Source organism: Barbus barbus, assembly GCF_936440315.1.
Source record: "Barbus barbus genome assembly, chromosome: 4".
Classification (NCBI taxonomy): domain Eukaryota; kingdom Metazoa; phylum Chordata; class Actinopteri; order Cypriniformes; family Cyprinidae; genus Barbus; species Barbus barbus.
The window spans coordinates 36,865,886-36,877,494 of record NC_136732.1 but is presented as its reverse complement, the minus strand read 5'-3'; the positions used below and the strand labels follow the sequence as shown (position 1 = coordinate 36,877,494).

The window sequence follows — 11,609 nt, the reverse complement described above, 5'->3', positions numbered from 1 at the left end:
TGTTCTTATCTGCCCAAACGACGTGAGGTAATAATTACATTTTAAAACAAAAATGTAATTATTAATAGTGCACAAACTGTGTTTACCCTACAGAATACAAACATGCAAACATTTTATAATTTATTGGTATTTAAAGTTTATTTCAACTGTTGAAAAGTAGAGGGACACCACTTGCCACCGCAATTGAAGAATGACGAAACTGTTCTTTTTGAGCCCAAAAGTTCAGACAAGACGGACTTTACGGCACAGTCTTATCACCAGTGTTGGGGCTAGTTACTCAAAAAAGTAATATATTACATATTACTCTCAAAAATAGTAATGCCTTACTTTACTTTATTACTCCCTGGGGAAAGTAACTAGTTATATTACTAGTTATATTACTAGTTACATTTTTTTTCTTAATTACTCTATATTTGCCTGAGATGCATCAGATGGAGGGAGAACATACAAAGGAGGAGTGTTCTTTAGGGTCTTTATTACGCCAACAACAGACTGGCACTGTCTAGCACAAATAACTGCAAACAACTGTACTTGTGCAATCAAGTACAAACAAGTATTAAATTCCTCAATGTTTAACAAACACCGTCTGGTGCAAACAATCAATAAATTTGATTGTCAATTTATAACAAGTCCAAACAATACGAAGGTTTTCCTGTCGGAAAACGGCTGGTCTGTCCCTGCTATAGGTATTTTGCAGATTATCTTTCTAAAAGACAGCGATTCGACGGTAGAAAGAGGTAACATTTCTTCTACTACGTACGAGGCAACAAGCTTATTTATCTCGGATTTTGATGTTGGTAGTACTTTATGTTCAAATGAAAGTTTTTGCTGCTTGTGGGGCTGCTCGTTCATGTCACTCTGTCGCTTCGCAACGAGCTTGATGTGTCCGTGCTGTCGCTGCAGGTGCTTCTTCAAGTTGGAGGTAGAGTTACAAGCGGTGGAGAGCAGCTTTCTCCCCGGGCAGAGTGTGCACTTCACCGTCAAGTTATTTTCCTTCCGTTGAACATATTCAAAATAATTACTGAAACTAGCTTTCTGTTGCTGGGAACCTTCCTCTGAAAAAGAGCTTGCCGTTGTTGACGCTTCCATTTTTCCCCATCTGTCTTTGAGGGTGCCGTTCTGCTGCTGGCTGCCGGGTGTCGACCAATCGGTGATGGTAAATGATAACTCGTGCCAAACCCAGACCAATCACTGTTCCATTCACGCCCTCCTCCCCTTCCCTTCTGTTCTCTGTGTTGTGTGCCTTGTGTGTGATGAAGGTGCTACTGGCAAATGTAACGCAAGTAACTAGCTCGGGAAAACTGTAATAATATTACCATTTTCAGACGAGTAATGCCTTACACTACTAGTTACTGAAAAAAGTAATATTATTACAGTAACGCGTTACTTTGTAACGAGTTACACCCAACACTGCTTATCACTAATGAGGACATAAAATGTTATTTGAGAATAAAGTGTTTAAAAATCTTACCTGTTTATGGTCTTAAATCCAAACTTCATCAAATTCAAACTTCTTAAAAACACTTAAACTTAAATTCATTACACTGTAATAATAATCGTTGTGGCAACTATTGCTGAAGACAAACACTTACTGCAGGCCTACTATTAATAGCCTACTGAAGTCCTCTGGTTTCATTTACAGTGGATAACTGAGGAGCAAGATGAATGAAACTAAAGTGAGCAGCAGTGTGACTGATGATAGGGTAAAGAAGCTCAGGCCTTAAATACCCAGATGTTTATCCTGCATTGCTAATGATGACTGTTGTTATCAGGGATTATCCTGTAATCTGATTGCCTGAGAGGTCTTTCCAGCAATGAAATAGCCACAAAATAGACGTTGTTGGAGCCATTATGTGAAGTTGTCATTTTTGGGTTTGGCACTAGAGGGCGTATTATTTTTGAGTATTTAAGTAAGGGAATGATTAGTGACAGGTGCGCAAATTGTAGGTCAAACAAACTTTTTGACCGTGTCGTGCCGGGCTGTCGAATGTGTAAGACTATGCTTGTGGCAGTTTGTCTGGAATATAAATATTTTGTTTGAATGAAGACCAAATTTGTTTAAGTTTAGTTATTTTATTTTTTTTGTTGTTATTTGCAATGCCAAACGGACAATAAATGGATTTGCATATCCAAAGGTATGGACAGTGCAACAATTTTTATTCAAGGCAGAAGCACGCGTCAAAAACAGACTCCCAAACCATCTGCGTCCCTATAGACGTGTTAGAAATATGTTGTTGTGTGTTGTTGTGTGGGGAAGTCGTGGCCTAATGGTTAGAGAGTCGGACTCGTAATCCAAAGGTTGCGGGTTCGAGTCTCGGGCCGGCAGGGATTTAAGGTGGGGGGAGTGAATGTCCAGCGCTCTCTCCACCCTCAATACCACGACTGAGGTGCCCTTGAGCAAGGCACTGAACCTCCAACTGCTCCCCGGGCGCCGCAGCATAAATGGCTGCCCACTGCTCCGGGTGTGTGTTCACGGTGTGTGTGTGTTCACTGCTGTGTGTGTGCACGTTGGATGGGTTAAATGCAGAGCACGAATTCCGAGTATGGGTCACCATACTTGGCAGTATGTCCCTTCACTTCACTTCACTTCACTTGTGTCACGAAATGTAGTTTTAAGAGTTTTTGCTACATTGTTATGCCATTGGAATTGCCTTTTTATTCATATCTCGACAGCTTGTGCTTGGTGCAGAAAACAAAAATTTTAATTCAGTCATCCTTTTACTACAGTGCTTATTTCGTTCCAATGTGTGATTTTATTTCTTCTTTGGAAAATAAAAGATGTTTCAGATGTTGTATTGACAAAAACAGAGACATTTCCACCCCAAATATCTTCCTGGTGTCTCACAGAAGAAATGTTATGCCCCAGATATGACTTTGGCGCCCCCCCTTCGAGAAGAGCCTCCTTGTGATATCCAGTATAGTGAAGCATTTGCATTACAGAAATATCTGTTCATAAGAATTTAAAAAGGTTACACTTTATTCTAACGTGTCATTGTTACACGTTGCATGTACTTACTATTATAATAACAACAAATTATGAATAATTACATGCAAGTAACCCTAAGCCAAACCCTAACCATAAGTAAATTAATATTACTCGAATCGGTACTTAAATGTATAATTACACCATAACAAGGACACCTTAAAATAAAGCATAACCCAAAAAAAAAAAAAAAACTTCTTTACTTTTCAGAAAGAACATGTTCAAAACCATAGACGAAGTAAATAGGCTTCAAGGAATTGTAAACTCTATTGGGGTGTGGAAGTCCAAAGTATTTGGTAAACAATGGTAAAAACCTCAAGCAGTTTCAATAAATAATTTTTATTTGAAAGTACAAAACATTTTATGACAATTAGAGCAAATAAATAACTATAAATAATATTAAATATGAAAACAATAAATATACTGGGATATAAAAATTGTGCACAAAGATATATAAATCGATTTAAATATACTTTAAACAAATATGAAACATACCAAACATGCATGTGAATCACAACATGCTGGCTGACTGACAATCAACACATATGATCATTTTTTCATTTAGTTTGCAAAATATCTGAGTATAGTTTAGGCAAAGAGGCTTATTCTCACCTAAACCAAAAGAAAAGCTTTCACAGATATTTGTAAGAAATGTAATTAACTTTTTTGATCTGATAACTTCAAGTTTTCATAGGAAACACATAAGGTAAACTCTGTATTAAAGCACTACCCATTGGTCAGTGTAAGCGACTTCTAGGCTACATTCATTGCAATTAAATACAAACATGTGAATACACAAATACATTTATAACATTCTTTTTTTTCCAGTATTTGTTTGTAAGGCAGTTTTTGTAACTTTTTTTTTCTTTCTATGGAATGTGTCACAAGTCAGATATTTTTCTGTCATTATTGTCTCTTAAACTCTTAGCAGAAACTTTATTTAGCTTTGTTTGCGATGATGTCCATCCTCTGAAGGTGGCTTCTCACAGCTCTCCGGATTTGTTCCCATGCTTGAGCACTATATTTCTTAAAACACAAGAGGAACATCTATCACTGACTTTGCATTTTATATGCAAGAAAATAATTCCCTTTACTCTTTACAAAGTAACATTAACATCGCAGAAGTGCAAATACAACATGCCTCTTAAGGCACTAAGAAAAATTAAGCTGATTACAGAAATCAGTCAACAAATTAAAGGGCATAAAAGCACATACAAACAATGTAACAAGCTGTGATATTATATTATGCAATCAAACTTACTTCTTTCTTTAAAATCTTCTTCAAATCCCTGAAGTGCCTATTTATCCTGATCTCGTAAGACTCCTTTTGCAACGGCTTTTGGTATTGGGCCACCTGATAAAATGTAAACAAAATATAAACAATGAGAAAAAATAACATGAATGACAAAATAACAAAAGGTAAATTTTACATTTCATATAACACATTTATTGAATTGCTCTTATTAAGTTAGGCTTTTGATCTGAACATCAACATGATTAATGTCTTAACAGTTTTGAGGTTATAAGTTTGAGTGGAAACATTCAATCTAAATTCATGGTCTATTACTATTAAGACAATCCCTTTGATGATAATACAGGATTATGTGTAATTCATAGAATGGAATTCTGAAATCAGTTTATCAGAATAAGCACAAATACTTTCAGACAGGACTTACACATTCTTTAAGCTCAGATGACTGCCTGTGCAGGTCTTTTAGGAAATATTCCACTGTCTTTGGGTTCCATTTCACTGAATTCATGTGCTCTGAGGCATCCATGAGCTTGATGATATGATCTACGGTCAAGACGAGAAACTTCACCTGGTCCTCCACCTGTAAGGAGACATAATGCTGTGTTTAGGTAACTGGCCCCACACAAAGACCGTTGTGCTGTATACAAGTTCTATAAGATTTTCACATAATGAAATTCTGATCTTATTTTTGCCTATTTATTTTGATAGCATAAGTTTTATTTATGGAATTAAATGTTTGATCACAGAGAAAAGTTTACAAACCTCAGCTTTGTCCATCAAGTTGTACAGGGGTCCCGGAAAATCCACCCTGATATTCTGAGGATATTGTCCACCCTATAAAACAGAGTAATTTGTAAGTTCTGATATGTTCCTTATGCTGTATATTTAGCTGTTCATCCATATGCACCAAAACTTTCTTAAGACTTTTTACAAAAATGTTAAAAATATCAATGTACAAAAAATGAAATCTTGACTTAGATCATTTTTATCAAACGGATTGATAACATTGATTTGTCAATCAACCACGTTGAATTAATTACTAATAAAGAAAACTCTGAGAATTATTGTGAATAAATGGCTAAAGCAAAGATGTTGTAACATAATGATGGACACTTTTACAGTTTTTTTTAACGCTGAACGAATCAGAGTAAACGTGAAAGCATCCCTCAATAGGTAAAACATGTTTATTACGATATATTCCAAATAGTCGTGAATCATTCTGTAGTCTAAGGTTGAATTAACAACTAGATATTACAAAAACAATAAATCTGTTGTATAGCCTAAATATATAGGCAAATCGAGAGTCTTAAGGACCTTGCAGAAAATGGTTGTGGCTGTATTGCGCAGCAGTCTAATGTCTTCTGATGAACATTTACAAATAATTAATGAAGCTTTAAAAGTGTAGGCTACTTACCATTTCCTTAAGCTGCCTCAGAGATTCGGCGCTCACCGTCCCATACCGGCCGAGCCATCTGCAAGCGGAGCACTGGCTCTGCAGAGTTACAAATATCACAAAGATATACGTCCACATTTGAGTTTGTTTCATCTTTGTATACGTGCTGTAGCTTTCTACTGTGTGGCTCGAGAGAATGTTGCAGGGACATGGTGGAGTATGCTGGATTTTATTCGGAAGTATGGAAAGGGAAAACGCAGCAGGTCGGTGCTCTCCGGCTTACTTTCACTTTCTAGTTGTGTTCAGGCGAATAGACTTCTATACAAAATATATCATCTGGTCTACTATTAATAATAAATATACTTTTAAAAGCAATATATGTTGTACTTAGAAAAGAAGTGAAAAGAATATATTAGTTATAGTTTACTCTTTAATCGTCTTTAGTTGAGCCTACTACACACCAGCGCAAAACGCACACAACATGACATGTAATACACAAATAAATGTTATTAGCGTCTCAAAACAACAAAACAAACGTTATAACGCCTCAAAACAATTACCTGATTCCAAAGTATTTCAAGCTCGCTGATGTTTCTAAACAAGAAGGGGGTTATATCTGTGGGTTGCGCGTCCAGAAGAACACTTTCTGTTTGAGACGTAATGCCTTTACGCAGCGTGCTGACGCAACCTCGTAAAATAGCTCTCACTGGATTTCACCGCAGCTTTCTCATGGTGCAGAGAAATGCAATTTCTCATCATTTGTCACTACACAAGAAAAATTAGCTGCATTGACCATCAGTTTATCAAAATAATACAGGTGCATCTCAATGAATTAGAATGTCGTGGAAAAAGTTAATTTATTTCAGTAATTCAACTCAAATTGTGAAACTCGTGTAATAAATAAATTCAATGCACACAGACTGAAGTAGTTTAAGTCTTTGGTTCTTTTAATTGTGATGATTTAGGCTCACATTTAACAAAAACCCACCAATTCACTATTTCAACAAATTAGAATACTTCATAAGACCAATAAAAATACATTTTTAGTGAATTGTTGGCCTTCTGGAAAATATGTTAATTTACTGTATATGTACTCAATACTTGGTTTGGCCTCCTTTTGCATGAATTACTGCATCAATGCGGCGTGGCATGGAGGCAATCAGCCTGTGGCACTGCTCAGGTGTAATGGAAGCCCAGGTTGCTTTGATAGCGGTCTTCAGGTCATCTGCATTGTTGGGTCTGGTGTCTCTCATCTTCCTCTTGACAATACCCCATAGATTCTTTATGGGGTTTGGGTCAAGCGAGTTTGCTGGCCAATCAAGCACAGTAACACCATGGTCATTGAACCAGCTTTTGGCACTTTTGGCAGTGTGGGCAGGTGCCAAGTCCTGCTGGAAAATGAAATCAGCATCTCCATAAAGTTTGTCAGCAGAAGGAAGCATGAAGTGCTCTAAAATTTCCTGGTAGATGGCTGGGTTGACTGTGGACTTCAGAAAACACAGTGGACCAACACCAGCAGATGACATGGCAGCCCAAATCATCACTGACTGTGAACGTCACACTGGACTTCAAGCAACATGGATTCTGTGCCTCTCCAAACTTCCTCCAGACTCTGGGACCTTGATTTCCAAATTAAATGCAAAATTTACTTTCATCTAAAAAGAGGACTTTGGACCACTGAGCAACAGTCCAGTTCTTTTTCTCCACAGCCCAGGTAAGACGCTTCTGATGTTCTCTCTGGTTCAGAAGTGGCTTGGTAGCCCTTTTCCTGAAGACGTCTGAGCGTGGTGACTCTTGATGCACTGACTCCAGCTTCAGTCCACTCCTTGTGAATCTCTCCCAAGTGTATGAATCAGCTTTGCTTGACGGTATTCTCAAGCTTGCGGTCATCCCTGTTGTTTGTGCACCTTTTCCTACCCAATTTCTTCCTTCCAGTCAACTTTGCATTTAATATGCTTTGATACAGCACTCTGTGAACAGCCACCCCTTTCAGTAATGACCCTCTGTGACTTACCCTCTTTGTGGAGGGCGTCAATGTTCGTCTTCTGGATCATTGCCAAGTCAGCAGTCTTCCCCATTATTGTGGTTTCAAAGAACAAGAGATACCCGGAATTTATACTGTAGCGATGGTCATTAATTGAAACTCAAATGTAAATATTCTAATAATTTGAGATACTGATTTTTGACTTTCATCAGCTGTAAGCTCTAATCATCAAAATTAAAACAAAAAAAACTTTTGAAATGTTTTACTTTACATGCAATGAATCTAAAATATATGAAAGTTTCACTTCTTGAAATAACTTACAAGAAAAAAATGAACTTTTTCACGACATTCTAATTTATTGAGATGCACCTGTATTTACTTCCAGCATATCTTTTTACAAATATTTTTGGATAGGCGGCTACACTTTATTTTAAGGTGTTATTGTTACAGTGTAATTATACATTTAAGTACTGAGTAATATTAATTAACTACATGTAACCTACTTACTATATGGTCAGGGTTAGGATTAGGGTTTGGTTTAGGGTTACTTGCATGCATTTATGCATAATCTATTGTTATTATGATAGTAAGTACATCTAACATTTGTATCAAGTACACTGTAAAAAAAAAAAAAAAAGTTGAGCCAATTTAAAATTTTAGGGCAACCAGCTTCAGCAGATTTTTTAATTTTCTCAACTTGTTTTAAATTTATTCAACAAAAAGTTGAGAGTCTCCTACAAAAATTAGTCGAGAGAACTAAAAAATCTGCTGAAGCTGGTTGCCTTCAAATTTTAAGTTGGCTCAACTTTTTTTATTTATTTATTCTTTTTTTTTTTTTTTTGTACAGTGTACTCCTTAAAATAGTGTTACCATGTCTTTTGTCACAAAATAATTGTCATTGTCATTGTTGTTGTTTTGGTTAAAATATTTAGCCTAGTAGCATTTTCTTAGAAAATAGTATATTATTAAAAATGAATCCAGGATATGCTATTTATAGATAGTGTTTTGGAACAGGGGTAGCTATAACTAATTTAAATAAATAGAAAATAATGAGAATAAAAATAAATAAATTAACCAACTAATGACCAGCTTGAATCTAAATGGCACTGATGAAATGGTATGACAATTACAAAAAAATAGAAAAATAAACAATTAATAAAACAATCAGTTGTTACACGTGCAAATTTAATCAAACAAATAAAGCTAAAAGTGTATATTACTTTTAAACAAGACTTCTTGCACTCACATAGATTAATAAAATCTAACTTGGATCTTTAAGTTTAGTGCTTTTCGTTTCTTTTTTTAATAAAAAACATATTCTCGGCACTGTGGTTTTCTCTGGTTAGTTAATCAGTTAATGATCATCTTAAAGCACTTTTAAGATGTTGCACCTATTTGCCAAGATTAGCAGTATCTGGATAGTTTATATGAAGAGCCGCAATGAAATGAAGCAGATTAAAAGAGGTTTAATGTTTTAATCGCAGTTTGAGACACGGAACAAAAGTAACAGCGAAGAAAGTCCTTACAGCAGACAGTACTAAAGATGAAGGAATTATAGAAAGTTTTACGGGAGAAAACCTTTTCGTGAGAGTGGGCTCCGGGTTTCATTGTTCACTCATCGATACCTGTGTTTGATGTCTTTCGACCACAGCTGTCGCCTCGACCTTTTCTGTCGAATATTGTTTGAGGTCAGAGCCCAAAGAAATATAAACAATATTTGAGCAACAATAATAAATAGGCAATAAACAGTTCTTCTTATAATTTTTATCTTGTTCACTGCTTAAATTATTGCAGGGAAGCAAATATATAGCATTTTAAATATAGATATATGTTAAATAAACAGTTTTTTTTTTACCCTTCACAATGACTGTAAATTTTCATGTTCTTATTTTTTTCTTCCAGTATAATGTCTATACCGAAATCTTTCGAAATATATAAATATAAATAAACCCACACTGAAAAATATTTTAAATATTTAAATATTTATTTTTTTTGTCAACATTGGTCAAGTGACAAATACACGTGTCCACACATTTAGAAAGACATTTAGACATCCATTGTATACAATCAACAGGTAAAATAAACATTCCTTCATATTAATAATAATAGCACATTCCCGGATAAACAGTGGACAATAAAAGTTCGCATATTGTAAACATTTTAGTGTAATCTAAATGAGTTATTCTCTAATAAATGTGTTTATAAATAGCATAAGCCCAGAGCCGTTAATAAAGCTTCACATCTGGAAATTCATTGATTCATTTTACCATATCGACTTCAATGGAAAATGAAAATTGCAAAATAAAATCTATAATATTAGCGTTTAAATAAATAATGGACAGCATTTATTTGATGGCATGCACTGTATTAAATGTTCTTGTCATTCTTCTGAAGTGGTCCATGACGACCAGAATGTCGTGGCGCACAGTTTCCCACGCGCAGCAGCTAAAATTCTGTCGGAAAGAAAAGTCACACAGTTAATCAATGTACATTTAAATTATGAAGGTATGAGCACATTCTAAACTTTTTATTTTTTTCGGTATGGTTTGCTGAGTTTTTCACCTGCTGTGTGAGAAACTGATCGAGCTTCTTGAAGTCCTCGACCAACGTCTCAAGTTCAGAGCTCATCACCGGGACCTAGATATTAACGATAACGATTAACGTCCAAAACTGTAAATAATGAAAGTGAATTCTGACTCAGCCCACGCAACTTCTGACTTACGAAATGTGATTCAGCTTGTCTTAGCTTGTTGAGGTGTTCCATTAGATCTTGGAATGCATTGTGATTCCAGTGGCAGTGGGTTCTATTCTTCTTGAAGAGCGCAAAGGTAGAATTATATGATATCCTCAGTGCTTGAGATATTTCTTCTTTCTGTCCACAAGAGAAAAAAGATCAAACATCCATTGTCAAACAAACATTGCTCAATATTTCCGGAGATCAAGCTCACTGCAGAGTGACTGAATGACACACTTGAGCAAATCAACTTATTTGTAATCACTTGAAAGCATGCAGTTACATTTGAGTGAGGCTGCAATTAAAACTCCGCAGGAAGATATAGATCTGCAGGATGCAACATTTCTGTGTCCTGTATTTTTATATTGTTGCCTACCTTTTTGGGAAGACTCGTGAACCGATCAGACATCGCTTTTTCCACCTCAACCGGACATGCTTTATGGCCCTTAGAGAGAGAGAGAGAGAGAGAGAGAGAAAACGTTGACCTTTTTTAGCCATTAAATACACACAGGCTATATTGCGGCCACGCTGTTGTCAATATTAAACCATTAAGTTTAATGAACAGTGAACAATATCTTTTTCATAAGGTAACACTTTCAACTAGGAACTACCATTATGAGCCTATATATTAATCCTTATATTTAGGATATACTAATACATTGTTAACATTTAAACATTCAAGTTGTTTTATGAATTAACATTAATAAAATGAACAACGAACAGCAGTATATTTATCATTTACAATGAACCTAGATTAATTATTCATGCATGTCAAATTGTTTGCCAGTTCGTGATACCTTGCGTTATATTATTAATCCAGCAACTTTCCTCTAATAAATCTAGGCTGTAGTAAATATTTATTAATAGATTCAATTTCCATAGCACACAGTTGTTGAGATAGATAGATAGATAGATAGATAGATAGATAGATAGATAGATAGATAGATAGATAGATAGATAGATAGATAGATAGATAGATAGATAGATAGATAGATTAGATAAATTAAAATTAGTCTCACCAGTTCACGCAGAAATCTAATTGTTCGAAAGATTTCTCTTCTCTCTTTCTGAATAAAGGACTCTGCAAATATGGACGGAGACATGACAATCCACAACAAATACAAAACAGTTCTCATTGTGGTTTTGTATTGACAGCTAGAGAGCAGAGCTATTCAAACGATATGACTACTAGGATATGGATACTATCTTATGGCAAAGGCTCTGGCTATATAATGTTCTCCAAAGAAGGGGGGGGGGGCATAC

General features: G+C 35.6%; 2 protein-coding genes across 2 annotated transcripts; both read right to left on the bottom strand.

Moving 5' to 3' along the window:
• Positions 1 to 3,303: 3,303 nt before the first annotated feature.
• On the bottom strand, positions 3,304 to 6,279 carry LOC306863065 (interferon a3-like). The gene is made up of 6 exons (XM_079406227.1): positions 6,189 to 6,279; positions 5,650 to 5,727; positions 4,998 to 5,069; positions 4,660 to 4,815; positions 4,245 to 4,337; positions 3,304 to 4,009 (listed from the first exon to the last, which is right to left on the bottom strand). Exons 2-6 carry the CDS (start codon positions 5,650 to 5,652, stop codon positions 3,920 to 3,922), a joined length of 414 nt encoding a protein of 137 aa, XP_079262353.1. The 5' UTR covers positions 5,653 to 5,727; positions 6,189 to 6,279; the 3' UTR covers positions 3,304 to 3,919.
• A 3,672-nt stretch (positions 6,280 to 9,951) lies between these two features.
• LOC306863091 (uncharacterized protein) lies at positions 9,952 to 10,792 on the bottom strand. Its single transcript, XM_079406264.1, has 4 exons — positions 10,723 to 10,792; positions 10,335 to 10,484; positions 10,175 to 10,249; positions 9,952 to 10,065 (listed from the first exon to the last, which is right to left on the bottom strand). Exons 1-4 carry the CDS (start codon positions 10,753 to 10,755, stop codon positions 9,958 to 9,960), a joined length of 366 nt encoding a protein of 121 aa, XP_079262390.1. The 5' UTR covers positions 10,756 to 10,792; the 3' UTR covers positions 9,952 to 9,957.
• Positions 10,793 to 11,609: the final 817 nt, after the last annotated feature.

Excerpts from the sequence above, each read along its gene's own strand:
- LOC306863065 (XM_079406227.1), bottom strand. Across the intron at positions 4,816-4,997 it reads ACTTGATGGACAAAGCTGAG|GTGGAGGACCAGGTGAAGTT; the intron begins GTTTGTAAACTT and ends GTCTCCTTACAG. Across the intron at positions 4,338-4,659 it reads CATCTGAGCTTAAAGAATGT|GTGGCCCAATACCAAAAGCC; the intron begins GTAAGTCCTGTC and ends ACATTTTATCAG.
- LOC306863091 (XM_079406264.1), bottom strand. The coding sequence starts at position 10,755 with ATGTCTGATCGGTTCACGAGTCTTCCCAAAAAG. Across the intron at positions 10,485-10,722 it reads TCACGAGTCTTCCCAAAAAG|AAAGAAGAAATATCTCAAGC; the intron begins GTAGGCAACAAT and ends TCTTGTGGACAG. Across the intron at positions 10,066-10,174 it reads ATCAGTTTCTCACACAGCAG|AATTTTAGCTGCTGCGCGTG; the intron begins GTGAAAAACTCA and ends TCTTTCCGACAG.